The following is a 20,177-nucleotide window of genomic DNA, read 5'->3' on the forward strand; positions in this document are numbered from 1 at the left end:
AGTTATACAACATAAGAAATTCATAAAAAAAAGGTGTTTTGTAATTGTAAAGTTATACAAGATAAGCAATTTATAAAAGAAAACCTAGTTGCTTACTTTTTTGGCACTTTCATGACTGGTTGTAGGGTTCCATCCTCCGACGGAGAATCGACCAATGGCTGATTGAGGTATACTTCCTGTTGTCTTTCTTCTACTTCCTGTTTATGTTTGATATCTTCCTGTTTCCGTGTTTCTTCGAACGCTCGCTTCCTACAAACAAAATATATGTATAAATAGCTTCTGACTAAAACTTTTGGTTTCATGGCCCAGTTGTAGTGGCGTACCCTCGCCTTTTGTCTGGGAGGCCTGGGTTCGATTCCCTGACCTTATGTGAACAGGTATGGGGGCCACCTGCCTGACCATATGGGTTTTTTCTCCAGGTTATTCAGGTATCCTCCCACAGAAAACCCTCGAGTGCTTCCATTTAGGCTAACAAGTGTGATTGATATATAGGAATTAAACTTTTGAGCAGATCCAAAAGCTCTCAATATTTTAAGCAAATTTCAAACATAAGCAAATTTCAAACATTAGCAAATTTCAGACATAAAATGATAAGTAAAATTCATTCACAACATACCTGCTGTCATTAGATTCTAACAGCTGTGATGTTGAATTTACCGCATCAGTTTGAATTTTGTTTATAACTCCCTGGAACATCCTGGCTTTTTTCACTTTTTCTAAGTATTTGAGAATTATTCGATTCTCCATTTCCCATATTGAGACTATAAGCCTTATATGGTATAGACAGAGTTCACCCCAGTCTAACCTGTCTTATATGTCACCTGTACAAAGTGAACACCTGTCCTTTTGGTCTTCATATTGATTGATGACAAATGAAAAATTATCTAAGTTTCAGCTGTAAATTAAATGAAACTAATGAAACTTTTCACAAAGGACTTGTTCATTAATGAGACAATTTATATCTGGCTTTTAGACAATATTGATGTGGTACCGAATTTATCTGACAATAAGCTCATGTCTGGAAATAAGCCCATTCATATCTACTGCTTATTGCAACTTCATAAATATGCTAACATGTGCTAATATTACATTGGCCTGTAATAAGCCACCCCATCGATTTAAATCAAAGTTGATGTGTTGCCCCTCTGGGTTTATAACAGGATAACTACAGTATTAGCATTAGTACTACAATACAACATCAATAAGTTAAAATGATAATGGTTTTTCTTTTTTTTTTTAATTTAAGATTCTTATTTGTGGATATTAAACCAAAGGCAGATACTGGTATAATTCTATATCTTTAAAGACCAGAACTACAGTCCAGCAAATTTTGGCAACTACTGCATGGTCACATTGATTAAACACATGTCAATCTTTATCTTTTCAAATCCTTAGAAAATCTGTATCCTCAAAGATTTTCACCAATAATCCAAAATATTGACACACATTCACAAAATGGTTATCCAGTCCACATCAATGTCACATCAACAAATACACATCCCATATACAAAACATGATCCTCAATGGAGGTATATTTTATGATGTGACACCATGTGATATTCCACCTGTCTCTACCAGTACATGTTCAAGTAAACAATAGATAATTCCAAGCTTTGGATCGGCCAGTGGAGCTGGCCAATTAAGGTTCTGATAGTCGCAGTTTCCCATACTTGTACATTAATTTTAACATTCCCTAGGTTAAAACTTGTTTAAAATTTGTTCTGCAAGTTAACAAGATCGTGAGTTCTGTTACAGGGTGCTGTACTTGTCTGAGGCCACCCTTAAAAATATCTTAGTTTGCTGTAACCCGACCGGCCAGCCGCCAGGGTATCTTACATATGGGTAAGTAGGTAGCTAGGTAGGTAGGTAGGTAGGTAGGTAGGGCTGAAATTTTTTTCATTCAGTTCTGAAAACAGATTTTTGACCTTTAATACGAAAACAAACCAGAATATGGAAATCATTATTTATTTTGTGTTCTTAAACAAAAGAAACACACACAAACCTTAACTTATTTGGGTTTAGGAGACATAGTTTCAAACCTTCGCAAGCAACTTTCGGACATAAATATCCGTAAGGTCAAATTGTTAAAAAACAATGTTTTATTTTTCACAATTAAATTTTTTGAGTCGGCCCATTTTTTCTAGGTCAGGGGGGTTATGCCAAACCAACTGTATTTTTATTTTGGCCTGACCTTTCAGCCAGTAATATTTGAGATTTATATATAGGTACTATACATATTTAGGTAGAGTTAATTCTGTGGTGGATTCAGCATGTCGTGATGTGACCATCGTTGACAAAACTTGTCTGTATAGCCATTTAATAGCCCCTAACCTATTGAATCCTAAATTTAAGTAAAAACTTAACTTTTTAGTTCGGTGAAATATTCAGGAAAAGTATCAAGGTAAAATATCAATTTGATAAAAGTAATTTTGTACTTTATTTCTACAAAACATGTTTTTAGTAAATAAAATAACATTTTTAATAATTCAATAACAATTCTATAACCATTTTTTATTTGACATATAATTTATAACCTACTTATAAAAAATTATCTAATATAAATTACGATAGACTCCTAGCTATCATAACAATGTAAATTTAATGTTTACTTTTTTATCTAATCGAATTTTGAATGCTACTTTCTAAAACATTTTTTTAAAACCAAGTCTTTGCATACTTTGTTATTTGTTTTTAGAGATATTCATTCAATGGCTAATTTTGAAAAAAAAACAATTGCTATTTATCTGGTGGAGTTTATGTAACTGCATGCTGTGCCCTCAACCAATATAAAACTATACCTTGTTATAATACTCTCAAAGGTACTGTCATCTATCTTTAGCCATCAATAAACCCTTGCTCTGTAATATTTGTTTTTGTTTGTTTTTGTTTAACGTCCTACTAAAAGACAGGGTCATTTAAGGACGTGATAGGTTTAAAAGGTGGAGGAAAGCCGGAGTACCCGGAGAAAAACCACCGACCTACGGTCAGTACCTGGCAACTGCCCACGTAGGTTTCGAACTCGCAACCCAGAGGTGGAGGGCTAGTGTTAAAGTGTCGGGACACCGTAACCACTCGACCACCGCGGCCCCCTGCTCTGTAATAAGCCCACGTATGTATAATGAAGTTCAAAACAAATGCCAATATGCATATCCCCTACTTTTAATTGAAACTAATGTTTTGGCCATCTTGGCTTATTACAGTAAAAATATACAGGAAATTTCTACTCCACAAAGTTATTTTATTTCTTCGTCAAGCTCAAGATGCCTTTTCAATTAAACAACATTAACTATGACCCAAAAACTTATCTATATTTCTACAGATTTAATCAAATTCACTTGCTTACCGCACAGCTTCTTTCCTGAGTTGATCATGAAGCATCAACAGACGTTTATTTCTCCGTGAAAGTTTTCCGTATACGATATCCACGAAAAGTTGACTGGAATGAAAAAAAGGTTGAGAATTAAACCTGGAAATCAGAGATGTTTTCTAACAGAAAATCAAATTGTTTCTTTAATCAATAACGTATCTGACATCAAGAGTATTTGAAATAATGCCATAATGATCGATACATAAATATAAGATGATCAAACCTGATGTCTATGCCAATCTTCGTATGACACTTGAATGATTTTTTGGTCCATCTTATAGGTGTCGGAATTCTTCCGTGCAAAATATTAGAAAACTTCGTCATAGTTGGAGATAATCCTTTCACTAAAACAGCTTTTTGATTATTTTCAAATTTGTAAAACTACTTGTAAGAAACTTCAGGACCAGATAATCTCATCATTCCATTGTGAACATTTTCAAAAGAAATTTTCTTGTGAAAAAGTTAATCTTCCTAAAGAAAGGTAAAATGTCGTTAACACATTCTTGATTTACTTTTCATCGTAGTATATCAATTAACCTTCAACAGTCACTATATGTGTAAATTCTCTACTTTCTCTGTCAATACAGTGACTGTCATCATATGTCACTGAAAATGTTTTTAAGCCACCCCAGACTTTTTGTTGATACCCTATTCAGCCTAAAAAAAACCTATCCCTAGACACTCCTACCGTTTTTTTTCTGGCAGGAAAATATGTACACTTACCAGTTGTATGTCCAGTTGTCAAATAGTCTTATAGATATTAACAGTTTTATTTAAGGTATTTAGTGATCAAAATGGTTTCTTAGACTGAAGTGCTTCATGTGTTGTTTCTGTATGATTTTGGGATGGTGAATTATTTTTTATAATTTAGGTAATAGCAATGTGCTGTTTATCATCTAATCTAAAACAAAATAACAGTTAAGATTGCTTTATCTTCTTTATATCATCCAGACAAAGCACAGGCTACAATTCAATCAACAAATTTAATCGTACATCTGAACGAAATCCCATATGATCTTCAGTTTATTCAAACAAAACAAAAACAATAAAAAAAAAGAGAAAAAAAATATCAAATTTATATCTATGGAAGCAAATGGAAAAAAAAGAATGCAACCTCATATCTAAAATAACCAGTTTTGCAGTATCTACAGATAGCCTACACATGTACAATGTATTTTCAAGTTATCAGTTGACCAATACTGACCCAATATTGACCGATACTGACTGATACTGTACCAATACTAATGACAAATTAACAATTTTTTTTATTCAAATACTGAATGTTAATCATATACAGTGACTTCATAAAAAAGTAGCTAAACAAATTCCTATAAACAATTTCTGCTTTAAAAATTGAAGCACATCAAACATGATTTCATTGAATGGAGTTAACATTGAAAAGTCCCAATGACAAACAGCCTGATCAGATACATCAATGGTAGTCTATACACTCTTCAGTGCCTTAGTATTGTAGAGAATTTAAATAACCATGGTTTGGTTTGAAATGTTACACGTGTCAGCTTTTTGTGAAGTTCCTTTTGTCAGATATCAATGACCCAGTTATAATCTCAATATATTTTACATGTTTATCATTTCAGATATTAAATTTGACATTTGTCAAGGCTCACTTTTCCCCACCCTACCTGTAAAATGTCTTAAAACACTAGTATTTTTCAGTCACTCACCTATATTTTATGAAATTACAACCAGTATTTTATATCACCTCACCTGTATTTTCACGGCTGCAATCTCCTGTGTTTTGTATAACCTGTATTTTCATGGCTGTGATATCCTGTATTTTATATAACCTCACCTGTATTTTCATGGCTGCGATCTCCTGTGTTTTGTATAACCTGAATTTTCACGGCTGTGATATCCTGTATTTTATATAACCTCACCTGTATTTTCACGGCTGCGATCTCCTGTATTTTATATAATCTCACCTGTATTTTCACGGCTGCGATCTCCTGTATTTTGTATAACCTCACCTGTATTTTCACAGCTGTGATATCCTGTATTTTATATAACCTCACCTGTATTTTCACGGCTGCGATCTCCTGTATTTTATATAACCTCACCTGTATTTTCACGGCTGCGATCTCCTGTATTCCGGTGATGGACAGTGCCCCTAGCTCTATCATATACTGAGCCACATCATGGTGCTCGCCCATCAACGCGTAGTCTAAAGGTGTATACCTATAACATAGAATATTTCAATCAAATAAACTTAATGGTATAAACAGGAAAGTATTATTTTATTGTTATCTGACTAGTCACCTTACCCAATGTCTTTGGAATAATTAATATGTTAGACTAGCTAGCTAGCCCTAGCTCTTTCATTTGAAGAAAAAAATTGTAGTTGAGAAGAATTCATAAATTTTATTTTATTTTTAGTTTTTTATTTTCAACACCAGGAAAATGCTTTATATCAAATTCATTTTTGTGCACTATTTTTCCAAATGCAGCGTATTAATATACATTTTATATGTGTCATCAATTCTTGTGAATATTATAAATGTGTCATCGAAGTTGTAAATCTATATATGTCATCAAGTCCTATATACTCTCCAAATAAATAAATAAACGGAGTAATAATATGATACATTGTACTTCAATTATATACATAAGATACTTCACAGGTGTTTTATATTGGAAATCTTTTGAAATGGAGGAGCAAATCTCCATAATGTAGAGTTGAGGGTAAGCTAACCTTTACACCCTAGTGCACTCCTAGTGCATTACGTTTAAACTAATAGTGCACTACATTTAAGCTACAGGTAAACTAGTAGTGCACTACGTCCAGTCAGTAGCCGGCCCGCAAGCCCGCATTGCGAAAGGAGGAGCGGATCACCAACTGACAACATCTAACAGTCACCCCGGACTAATGTTACTAACCTAGAGTCGAGAGTAGAGGTTATAACCTAAATCGAGACTTTAAACCTGCAACATCATCATCAACATCACATCAGATTATTCAGTTGGCGGGCACTGCATGATAGCAGTGTAGAACAAACAAAATAAATTGTGTAGAAAATGGACAATTCAAAATTAGGCGATATACATTAAGTCATACTTTTTCATATTTGTGTAGCATCATATAAAAATATAATTTACTCAGTATTGATAAATCTTTGAAATTAGTTGTACATATTAATAGGGTCAACTTGAATACAGATGTTTTTTTCCAGGAGTACTTTTTAATAGATCTTGATCTTAGGGTTTGAAAGAATTGGCAAATTAACAGAAAGTGATAATCGATCATCTTCTATGTCGCCAGAGTTACAAACTCTACACAGACGTTCATTTCTTTCGATATTTCGATAACGTCCTGTTTCAATATGAAGGGTATGTGCCGGTAGACGACTTTTAAAGGACCAGGTTTTTCATATACAGGTTTTATGTAAAAAACAACTTTATTTGATAAACAAAATTCCATATTATACAAGTTTCTTAATTATTCAGAATCCACAATATATAACCAACACGCTATATTACACATGTTCGGGTCACAGAAGCTCCTAGAATGTAGGTATTGGATAAATGGTTATTAGTTTACTTAATTGTCTGATTGGTCAGATTATATTGTAGTGATCTACTAAATGCCTAAACAAATTACATTTTGAGGAACTAGTTATCTAATAACTTACATTTCTAGTCTTCCAATATTAGAAATTCTTTGTTTGATACATGACAAATCGATAGAAGCTAATGCTTCTATCGATTTGTCATGTATCAAACAAAGAATTGTTTTGATTTAACCACTTTTCACCGAAGCCAAGTTTATCTTTGTCAAAAGTCACCCAATTAAAAACATATTATTCCTTTTTTGGCATATACCTTAGTTCCTCGTACGCAGCTTTGAGAATACAGTTCTTAGTGTTAAATAGCTTAAACCAATACTTAATCAAATTATAATGCTGGATATATACAATTGGGAATATACCCAGTTTGAAATAAACCATAACACTGCATGTTGATTTTTTAACATGTAATATCCTTTTACAAAATTCGAGTTGTATCTTTTCAATGTCAATAGCCTTGCAGGCACCCCCATACTTCAGATGCATAGCATAGTATACATTTCACATATGTTACAAACAGGTTTACAAGTGTAACACAGTTCAATTGCATACAATTACATTTTGAAAACAGTGCAAATACAGCTTTTCGCCCTTGATCAGATAGCTGCAGGGTTAAACTTATTGTTGAATCTAAAAACAACTCCCAAATATGTGAACTAGCTGGTTTACGACTTGGGGCTGCTCACCATTAAAAAACCACTTATCATCTTTATGTAAATTGCCACTTTTTGTAAAAACAACTATATTCGTTTTTTCCACATTTACAGTTAAGGCTCCAAGTTTGAGAATAGTTTCGAAGTTTATCCAACATATTTTGTAAGTCACTTGCAGGTTTAGCTAGCAAGACCAAATCATCAGCATACATCACTAAAACTGGACACTGGACACCTGTGTTAGATACCTGTAGTTGTTACATATACAGAACTTTGTAAATTGACTGCCTTATTTCTGTCATCCTGACTTTACAAGGTATATTTAAATGGTGATCAAATTTTATCTAATATTACCTCAAATTGCCTGTGGTTCTTATATGATATATTGCACAAAAAGAATTAAAACTCTATCAACTGGATTTGTAGTGGTTTTTTTAGCATTAATTTTTTTAAAAGATTTCATTAAAATTAAGGTTAATCTTCCTGATTTCAAAATTTTGATGCCTTTCATTTATTTTTTTTAGATGTAATTAATACACATTTTATATTAATGATTAATTCTACCCTAGGCCTTGATGACTGTTTGTAGATTTTTTTCTCAAGTACACTGTATACATGTATATATATTTTAATATTTAATATTTTACCAGACAAAAATATTTTTAAATTCAATGTATTGTTACTTCACTAATATCTGTTAGTTCAACCATGAAATCATTTCATAGTACATAATCAAGAATCAAGAATCAGAAGTTTTGTATATTCTCATTTATGTTCTGTAAGAGACATATAATATCTACACAACAAGTTATGTACATGTACCTGTATGTATAATTGGTACTCTTAGGACATGCCCATTGGCATGGCTACCTGGGCCTCAGGGCCCAAATCCCACCTCACCACCACCTTATGGACCTCCATAACACCTTATATAACATATATATGTATCAGATGAGGATCAGTCTTGAGGTGTGCCTGTTTTAACACCTGGCTATAATTTGTCTAGTCCCCAATTACCCTCCCCCCAGGGGTCCATTTATAGCATGCTGTGCCAGGCTCCTGTGCCTTACCTACCTGTAATTAGCATCTAACACTACCCATATATAATATCTACCTGTGGATGTTTTTCAAAAAATTATAGGTTGTTTTTGCGAATCATCAAAAAAAAATTTATATGCGTTTTTCTCACAATAAAGATATTCAATAAGTATAGTTTATATGCTGATTTTCTTTAATCACAAGAAGAGGTAAAATCCCCATCAGTTATACATTTTAAGGTAAAGAACAATTAATTATTTTCTTAATGCAATAGGGATCGAAACACTTAAATGCTGATTTAAACAATATTGCAAAAAACATGTTAGCGTGAACTGTAAAAAAAACTTTGGCTTAAGGTCCACATGATCCACATGTGTATATAACATATTTGTTAGCAGGTAACTTTATAGAAGAAAATTATGAAATTACAAATACAAGTGTTGTATAATTCAAGTGTTGTATGACAAGTACAGCTCCAGATGTACATGAACATGTATGTGTGTTATATAAGCTTAAAACTGTTGCCCTCCCCCTCCCCAGGTTTGCCAGTATATGTATTTCATAACAAAAATGACATTAATTGTTCCCTCAGGCCATTATCTCATTCCGTGTTACCTGTTACTGATACATGTACCTGGAATCAGATCCAATATGTTAGATCTTCAAAGTATTAGATACCTGCACACAGGTACATGTACAGAAATTTCAGCTATTTCAGTAAAGGAAGATGGAAGGTGTATTACAAGTAACATGTATGTATACCTTTTATAAACTTAAAATTTTGAAATGTAGAACTGTTATGATCACTTAATTACCAGTACCTTCAAAGAATCTCTTTCTTTACATGTTAAATCAATGTTTATTTAATTTTTTATGTGTTCAGGTTTCTGACTTTATGCATTGGATGTATATACGTATACTCAAAGAATGTACATGTATTATGGGCTGAATTAGGTTTAAATAAGCATAATATCACATCAAAAAATGAAATTATGAATATGCTGCTTAATTTAATCTGAACTACTTATATATAAATTAATTTTATCAAATTGAAAATGTTCAAGTAACGATAATTGTTTTCAAATGTTTTATTATATACTTTCATGTGATGAAAACAAAATTACTGGAATTAAACATGTGAACTATATAACTGATTAATCGAATACAAAATATAAAGTACCAAAAGATAAATGAAACTTGGCTTGAACAATTTAACTTAGTTAAAGGATTTATTAAAAGTAAATTTGTCTTAACTTAGTTACAGTGTATAATTAACAAGAATAGAAAGGTTGAAATATAACATCAAACTAAACTTCCAAAACCTTTTAATAACTCTTTGAATATAACTGCTAGATAGCCTTATATATACATTACAGGTAAAAATCACAGGTAGCCTTGGGTACTGCCCATTACCTGTATGGGGGTTTTGCTGCTCATCACCTCTTATGGTGTAGTGCACTACTAGTTTACCTGTAGTTTATAAATGTAGTGCAGTACTAGTTTACCTGTAGTTTAAATGTAGTGCACTACTAGTTTACCTGTAGTGCACTAAGTGTAAAGGTAAGCTTACACTCAACTGTAGTCTATGTCTTTAAGGGAATTTATGTAGATTTCTGACCTATCACAACATACCTATCTTCTGTGAACTCCATATGGTTTGGAAAAGCATTATATTCAATAATGAGCTTGACAGAGTCTAAATGACCTTTACTGCATGCCCAGTGTAAGCCGGTCATCCCCTGAAACAGATATTGGCATTCCATGTGATCAAATGTTAAAACGATTGCCAGCGATTGGTGTTTTTTTGCATAACGATTTTTATAAGTAACGGACAGTTAAGTGTATATCCTGATGGAGGACTCCAGGAATAAAGGAATTCTATAGACGGTGGATACAGGAAAAATTGTTTCTGTTTTTGTATGGTACTGTTTTAAACCACTTCTTTGATAAACCTGAAATCCTTATGTAAGGTAGTTTTTTTGTTGGAAAAGCCTGAAATATGTTTCGTTGTTTCATATACTGTATCTATCTGGCAATAACCCAAGGGGCCAGAGCGTAAAATCTAGTCAAAGGTACTAGGGTGGGTATATTACTGGATATTAGAACCCTAACTTAAGCTTGGTGCCCATTTTAGATTTTTGACCAGTACAGTCATAGGGTCAGAACGAGAATACTTGACATATTTTTTGGTTTCTTGGTAAGTTAATTATTTGAATAGACTTTGGTGTATCACAAGATCATTTTGTCTGATGAAGGTGGCAGAGTGCAGTCACAGCAACGTACATCATATTTATGAATTACATACAGGTATAATGTAAATTTATTCAAATAATCTAAGCATTTCTATGTTGATAACAACAAAAGTGATATAATATTCTTACAACTGATACATTCAACATATATATTGTTTGGTAATTGTTAAATGGGACGCTAATGGAATGTAATGTAGAATCAGCTATACATTTTAAAAGTTATCTCCCTTGATTACATTTTTCATCACTCAAGGTTCCTAATGGTAGATTCAGAAAGCTTTGGATTAAGTTTCATTTTTCTGTGAGCAGAGGAATATTTTTGGGAAAAGAAAGAAGGGCATGACTGATCTCGTATAGTGACGTTGAAGACAAAATTACAGTTAGATTTAAATCACACTTACCTCCAAATCTTGAGCATTTATATCGGCCTTGTGTTCGACTAGAACGGACATACAATTTACAAAACCTCCATATGCTGCACATTGCAGTGGTGTCCGACTGAAAATTAAAGACAAAAGTATAATCAAGATAAAAATAAATAGATGAGGCACTCGATCCCCCTTTGTAAATCCTCTACATTATGTATGTTACAATATTTCAATACTTTGCAAACTTCATTAACATGCATTAATGTACAAAACCTCCCATTATGCTTTGCAGAATCATTTATTGATTCATATAAAACTTCTCATGATAGGCAGAGTCATGTAGGTGGTAAACCAGTAACTAACAAACTTCCCATGATACTTTGCAAACTTTAAAATCACAGATTTAAGCACATACATAGAATACAGGAATAACTCACCCATTGTAATAACTCACCCACTGTAATCTCAGGAATAACTCACCCATTGTAATCTCAGAAATAACTCGCCCATTGTAATGTCAGGAATAACTCACCCATTGTAATCTCAAGAATAACTCGCCCATTGTAATCTCAGAAATAACTCACCCATTGTAATGTCAGGAATAACCCGCCCATTGTAATCTCAGGAATAACTCACCCATTGTAATAACTCGCCCATTGTAATAACTCACCCATTGTAATCTCAGGAATAACTCACCCATTGTAATCTCAGGAATAACTCACCCATTGTAATCTCAGGAATAACTCACCCATTGTAATCTCAGGAATAACTCACCCATTGTAATAACTCACCCATTGTAATCTCAGGAATAACTCACCCATTGTAATCTCAGGAATAACTCACCCATTGTAATAACTCACCCTTTGTAATAACTCGCCCATTGTAATAACTCACCCATTGTAATAACTCACCCATTGTAATCTCAGGAATAACTCACCCATTGTAATCTCAGGAATAACTCACCCATTGTAATCTCAGGAATAACTCACCCATTGTAATAACTCACCCATTGTAATAACTCATCCATTGTAATCTCAGGAATAACTCACCCATTGTAATCTCAGGAATAACTCACCCATTGTAATCTCAGGAATAACTCACCCATTGTAATAACTCACCCATTGTAATCTCAGGAATAACTCACCCATTGTAATCTCAGGAATAACTCACCCATTGTAATCTCAGGAATAACTCACCCATTGTAATAACTCACCCATTGTAATCTCAGGAATAACTCACCCATTGTAATAACTCACCCATTGTAATCTCAGGAATAACTCGCCCATTGTAATATCAGGAATAACTCACCCATTGTAATCTCAGGAATAACTCACCCATTGTAATCTCAGGAATAACTCACCCATTGTAATAACTCACCCATTGTAATAACTCACCCATTGTAATCTCAGGAATAACTCACCCATTGTAATAACTCACCCATTGTTATGACAGGAATAACTCACCCATTGTAATAACTTAACCATTGTAATCTCAGGAATAACTCGCCCATTGTAATAACTCACCCATTGTAATCTCAGGAATAACTCACCCATTGTACTCTCAGGAATAACTCACCCATTGTAATAACTCACCCATTGTAATAACTCACCCATTGTAATATCAGGAATAACTCACCCATTGTAATATCAGGAATAACTCACCCATTGTAATCTCAGGAATAACTCACCCATTGTAATAACTCGCCCATTGTAATCTCAGGAATAACTCACCCATTGTAATCTCAGGAATAACTCACCCATTGTAATGTCAGGAATAACTCACCCATTGTAATAACTCACCCATTGTAATAACTCACCCATTGTAATCTCAGGAATAACTCACCCATTGTAATCTCAGAAATAACTCACCCATTGTAATGTCAGGAATAACTCGCCCATTGTAATAACTCACCCATTGTAATAACTCACCCATTGTAATGTCAGGAATAACTCACCCATTGTAATAACTCACCCATTGTAATCTCAGGAATAACTCACCCATTGTAATAACTCACCCACTGTAATCTCAGGAATAACTCGCCCATTGTAATAACTCGCCCATTGTAATCTCAGGAATAACTCACCCATTGTAATAACTTGCCCATTGTAATCTCAGGAATAACTCACCCATTGTAATCTCAGGAATAACTCACCCATTGTAATCTCTAATGTTCGGATCCACGCCATATTTTATTAAAGTTTGACAGATATATGCATGGCCTCCCAATGCAGCCCTGAAAGAAACAAAACACATCATAAATATCTGGTACAAATGGTCTGTGTTTCCTCTGATCCTAACACCAGACTTCAGACATTTTTTAAAATGATTATTTGGTACACATTATCTATGTTTCCTTTGACCCTAACAACAGACTTTAGACATTTTGAAAAATGATTATTTGGTACACATCATCTGTGTTTCCTCTGACCCTAACAGCAGACTTTAGACATTTTGAAAGATACATATCTGGCATTCGCAGTTTGAGTTTCCTTTGACCCCTAACACCAGACTTTAGACATTTTGACAGATACATATCTGGTGTGGGCCATGATTTGCTATCGTATATATTACCAAGGAATTGATTGTGTAAGTTTAGATAAATTTTTTCGATAGATTTACCAATGTAATGGTGATCGGCCATCTTGATCTAGGACATCCACACGTGCCCCGAAATCTATAAGTGTTTGTACAACATCTGTGTGGCCCATCTCACAGGCTCGGAACAGAGGCGTGTGTTTAGTGAGATCTGTAGCATCCAGCTGTGCCCCATGGTCAAGCAATTCCTTGACCGTTGACGGATGGCCGGAGAGAGAGGCAGCATGCAGAGCTAAAAACAAGGTATTTTTTTATATCAGGACATTTGTAATGATATATAAAGGAAAGAGCCAACATGGAGTGTATCTTCATTGCAGCAATTCAGATGTACATTTTATCTGTATGTGATTTATAAAAGTTCTTTGTGCTTTCCAGAATTAACATTGAATATTCACACTAAAATACTTAATACTACAGCACATCAGTTAACATGGAATAATTATCACTTTTCTATGGTATATCATTTTAAGGGAGATTGGTCATTTTCAAACTTTCAACTCTAGGAAAAGTAAACAAGGTATTTTTATATATCAGGACATTTGTAATGATATATAAAGGAAAGAGCCGACATGGAGTGTATCTTCATTGCAGCAATTCAGATGTACATTTTATCTGTATGTGATTTATAAAAGTTCTTTGTGCTTTCCAGAATTAACATTGAATATTCACACTAAAATACTTAATACAACAGCACATCAGTTAACATGGAATAATTATCACTTTTCTATTGTATATCATTTTAAGGGAGATTGGGCATTTTCAAACTTTCAACTCGAGGAAAAGTTATCTTGATTTGTTATTTTTCACATCATGAACAATAAGAAAGTTTTATCAATAATTCTGTCCATATTTAAGATAGAAATCTTAAATCTCTCTTCCGAATATGAAAGGTTAGCAAGTGTGCTAAGTTACAAATAATGTTTTCAACATATTTGACCTTGAAAGTAAATAATCATGATCAAGGATTATTCAGTTCTTAAGATGAAGTCATTAAAAGAACATTTGTCAATCATCCATGTCCAGTCTCCCCTGTTCCGCTTTGTCAGTAAAGTAAGTTTTAAGCAAACTTGTAGGAAAAGTAAAACCATACAGTCTCGTTTAGTAACTTCATCACAGGCAAAACAAATATTAAAGTAAAATTTTTGCTGCACTGCAACAAAATCTGATCCCAAAATTAAATCTTTCAAGCCAAATATATCTGCATTCTATTACTATTTTGATGGAATCTGCATTATTACACAGACTGAGAATTTCTCAAACAGATCAACTTACCGGTGCCTCCATTGTTATCTACTTGTTGAATATCTACATTGTGTTTGAGAAATATCCGTATGACATCATCAGCACCCTTCCCAGCAGCCCACATAAATGCTGTACGGCCGTCCACATCGGGTTCGTCGGTTACATTCTTACGTGACAAAAATACAGCGGCAGTGTCCTGTTAGAGATGGCATCAATATACTGTAAGTAACAGTCTTATCTGACAAACTTTCATATCAGGATAAACTTAATCAATGCTGTTATAGATAACAGTAAGTAATAGAGGATATCTAACAGTGTCTTCAGTAATACCAAATATATTTCACAAGTGGGGCTAATATTTTGATATTTTTCACGAGTGCGCAGCACGGGATATTCTGTTTATTACATTTTATCAACGAAAAACCTACCCTGTATGCTAACTAGGCCTACAGGGATAATTTGTAAACAAAAAAGTAGTTCCCCCTGTCCAGGTGCTGACATATATGTCGGGCTTTCTGATTGGTCAATTATTTTGGTATTTTCTAATCATTAATTTGATTGGTCAAATCAGCAAAAGCAAAATTTTTCACTTTTATAGAATGAACAATTTTTGATATTTCACTGGTAAAAATGTAATAAAGAGTCTTATCTGACAAACTTTCATATCAGGATAAACTTTATCAATGCTGTTGTAGATACATGTATTTTTTCATTGTGAATAAACCCAAAATAATCACAAAGAATTAATGTTTGCTAAACTTCCTAATACCGTGATAATTCCAGACCTATCAAAAACGTTCAGAACATATTACCTAATGAGACAGTATTCTTAGAAAACTTTAATACAATGGTATTTTCCTCCAAATATGAAAATGCAGTAAAGGGAGGTAATTCGTTTATGTTGACCCGTCTTAAATTACATGATAATTGAAGGAATTATATTGCATACATTCACCTATTCCTTGAATAAACAGTGCAAGTAATTGACAAAAAATGTTTTGAGCAAATAAACATTTCATGGGATGTCTTAATTCCTCTAACAATATTTCATTGAACGGTTCCCTCTAACAGTATTTCATGGGAGGCACTCTCCAATAATATTTCATGGAATGGCTCCCTCTAACAATATTTCATGGGACGACTCCCTCTAACAATATTTCATGGGACGGCTCCCTCTAACAATATTTCATGGAATGGCTCCCTCTAACAATATTTCATGGGACGACTCCCTCTAACAATATTTCATGGGACGACTCCCTCTAACAATATTTCATGGGACGGCTCCCTCTAACAATATTTCATGGAATGGCTCCCTCTAACAATATTTCATGGAACAGCTCCCTCTAACAATATTTCATGGGAGGCACTCTCCAATAATATTTCATGGGACTGCTCCCTCTAACAATATTTCATGGGACGACTCCCTCTAACAATATTTCATGGGACGACTCCCTCTAACAATATTTCATGGGACGGCTCCCTCTAACAATATTTCATGGAATGGCTCCCTCTAACAATATTTCATGGAACAGCTCCCTCTAACAATATTTCATGGGACTGCTCCCTGTAACAATATTTCATGGGACGGCTCCCTCTAACAATATTTCATGGGACGGCTCTCTCCAACAATATGTCATGGGACGGCTCCCTCTAACAATATTTCATGGAACAGCTCCCTCTAACAATATTTCATGGGACGGCTCCCTCTAACAATATTTCATGGGACGGCTCTCTCCAACAATATGTCATGGGGGCAACTCCCGCTAACAATATTTCATGGGGACAGCTCCCTCCAACAATATTTCATGGAATGGCTCCCTCTAACAATATATCATGGGGACAGCTCCCTCCAACAATATTTCATGGGACGACTCTCTCTACCAATATATCATGGGGACAGTTCCCTCTAACAATATTTCATGGGGACGGCTCCCTCTAACAATATTTCATGGGACAGCTCCCTCTAACAATATTTCATTGGACGACTCCCTCTAACAATATTTCATTGGACGACTCCCTCTAACAATATTTCATTGGACGGCTCCCTCGAAAAATATTTCATGGGACGACTCCCTCTAACAAGATTTCATGGGACAACTCTATCTAACAATATTTCATAGTATACGGAGATACACGAGACTGATTAACATACATCGTAGTTGTTCTGAGCTGCGTAGTGTAGAGGAGTAGCACCGTTAGAGTCTGAGCTAGCGTAGTCTGCACCATTGTCTAACAAGAGCCCAACAATCTTTGAATGACCTGCAACAATATAAGATATTAAATTCAGGATATAATTTAACAATAAGTTCAAAACAACCATAAAACTTGAACAATCACTGATGGAGAGGAACATCTCTGATGGAGAGAAACAATTTCTGATGGAGAGGAATAATCACATCATGGAGTAGTTGGGTAATTAATGCAGAGCATCCTATCTTCATTTTCACCGCAGTTTGATTTGCTAATCAGATATGAAAAGAAATGAGAAATTGAAATATCACATTACTTAGATCTGGAGTTTTCATTCTCATCAAATCTGTCACATTTACATGATGTATGGTGTAAACCTTACCTAGCACAGCTGCCCAGTGTAAAGGAGTTCTAAACATATTATCCAGCGCCGACACATTACAGTTTTCTACAGACGTCTGAAACAACAGAAACAGAATTCAGGAAAGATTTATATCTAAATTGTTAATGAAACAATGGAAAAGGTTCACGTCATGATTGATTGATGAAAGGTACTGTTAGCGAATGACAAACATCATGCATATTTATATAATAATACATTTGTTTTTAAGGTTTGTATGACTAACTTAAATCATCATGATTTATTTTATACATGCATCTTATACTGTGTTCTATTGGAACATAGAAATTTCAACTCACAGATGATTTTTGAATAGGCCTCATAGATGATTTTTAAAGAGGCCTATAACTCACAGATGATTTTTAGTGAGGCCTCACAGATGATTTTTAATGAGGCCTCACAGATGATTTCTAATGAGGCCTCACAGATGATTTTTAACGAGGCCTCGGTCATAGATGATTCCCTCATGTAGGGAAATGGTTGGAACAAGTGTGTAAAACTTTAAAAGAATTACATTGATTAATTTAAATCACATGGTTTTGAACAAGTGTCTGAAGATACCTAACACAATAGTATGACAGGCCCTGGTGAGGGTTCATGTAGAGACTTCAGGGAAATGGTGAACTTACCAGTGCAACCACTACTGCCTCATTGCCGTCGGCAACTGCAAGATGAAGTGCCGTCCGCCCTTCATAATCTTGCCAGTTTATTACGCTAAATGTTGTTTCCTAGGAAATGAAGGAAAGTTCAAAGATTGATTATTGATTCCAAGCACAAATTTAGGTTACATTATATATTTGAAGTTGTTATATAAACTTTATACATATATATAAAAATCTGAGAGAAATACACTGGAGATTAAAGAAAAATCATACTCTGGGGTTAATAGAGAAATCACACCCTTGAATGTGACAAAGAAATCTGAAACAAGTAAAACAAATCTGTGAATGATGGGAGAAAGGTGAACTGACTTTCTGGACAGGTGACCTCCTCAAACAGGTGGTCTCTACAAACAGGTGACCTCCTCAAACAGGTGATCTCTACACACAGGTGACCTCTACACACAGGTGACCTCTACAAACAGGTGACCTCTATGAACAGGTAATCTCTACAAACAGATGACCTCATCAAATAGGTGACCTCCTCAAACAGGTGACTTCTACAAACAGGTGACCTCTACAAACAGGTGACCTCTACAAACAGGTGACCTCCTCAAACAGGTGACCTCCTCAAACAGGTGACCTCCTCAAACAGGTGACCTCAAACAGGTGGTCTCTATAAACATGTGACCTCTACAAACAGGTGACCTCTACAAACAGGTGACCTCCTCGAACAGGTGACCTCTACAAACAGGTGACCTCCTCAAACAGGTGGTCTCTACAAACAAGTGACCTCCTCAAACAGGTGACCTCCTCAAACAGGTGGTCTCTACAAACAGGTAACCTCCTCAAACAGGTGACCTCTACAAACAGGTGACCTCTACAAACAGGTGACCTCCTCAAACAGATGACCTCTACAAACAGGTGACCTCCTCAAACAGCTGACCTCTACAAACAGGTAATTTAAAACACTTTACACGAGTACTCTAAAAAGATGGTGACTTTTGGAGATATCCACACAAGTGATATCTACTATGTAGTCACCTCTATATATAGACATCTACACTGAGATTACACTGGTCACTTCTACAGTAATGTGTCTAATATAGACAGGGGGATTCCATCAACAGCTGTGTGACCTCTATATACAGGTGACCTCTATATACAGATGACCTCTATACACTGGTCACTTCTACAGTAATGTGTCTAATATAGACAGGGGGATTCCATCAACAGCTGTGTGACCTCTATATACAGGTGACCTCTATATACAGATGACCTCTATACACTGGTCACTTCTACAGTAATGTGTCTAATATAGACAGGGGGATTCCATCAACAACTGTGTGACCTCTATATACAGGTGACCTCTATATACAGATGACCTCTATACACTGGTCACTTCTACAGTAATGTGTCTAATATAGACAGGGGATTCGATCAACAGCTGTGTGACCTCTATATACAGGTGACCTATATAAAGGTCACATCTACATAAAGATGACCTCTATATACAGGTCATGTCTACATAAAGGTGACCTCTATATACAGGTCATGTCTACATAAGGTGACCTCTGTATACAGGTGACCTCTATATACAGGTGACCTCTGTATACAGGTGACCTCTATACACTGGTCACTTCTACATTAATGTGTCTAATATAGACAGGGGGATTCGATAATTAGCTGTGTGACCTCTACACCTTAACATTACAGACAGTGAGTCTATAGTTACATGTTTATAAACAGTTAGTACCCACCAGTATGATTCTCACACAGTTAACAGACAGTTGAGTCTATAGTTACATGTTTATAAACAGTTAATACCCACCAGTATGATTCTCACACAGTTAACAGACAGTTGAGTCTATAGTTACATGTTTATAAACAGT

General features: G+C 34.7%; 1 protein-coding gene across 1 annotated transcript in view; it reads right to left on the reverse strand.

Moving 5' to 3' along the window:
* Window positions 1–20,177, reverse strand: part of LOC117317269 (inversin-like) — a 70,085-nt gene that overhangs the window by 33,450 nt on the left and 16,458 nt on the right. The window contains 12 exon segments of the mRNA XM_033872011.1: window positions 97–249; window positions 3,344–3,390; window positions 3,392–3,436; window positions 5,446–5,563; window positions 10,272–10,378; window positions 11,293–11,389; window positions 13,412–13,492; window positions 13,879–14,086; window positions 15,127–15,292; window positions 17,249–17,355; window positions 17,669–17,744; window positions 18,316–18,414. Coding sequence (XP_033727902.1) covers window positions 97–249; window positions 3,344–3,390; window positions 3,392–3,436; window positions 5,446–5,563; window positions 10,272–10,378; window positions 11,293–11,389; window positions 13,412–13,492; window positions 13,879–14,086; window positions 15,127–15,292; window positions 17,249–17,355; window positions 17,669–17,744; window positions 18,316–18,414 — 1,304 coding nt within the window.

This window comes from Pecten maximus, chromosome 19 (assembly GCF_902652985.1).
Source record: "Pecten maximus chromosome 19, xPecMax1.1, whole genome shotgun sequence".
In the NCBI taxonomy this organism is placed as follows: Eukaryota; Metazoa; Mollusca; class Bivalvia; order Pectinida; family Pectinidae; genus Pecten; species Pecten maximus.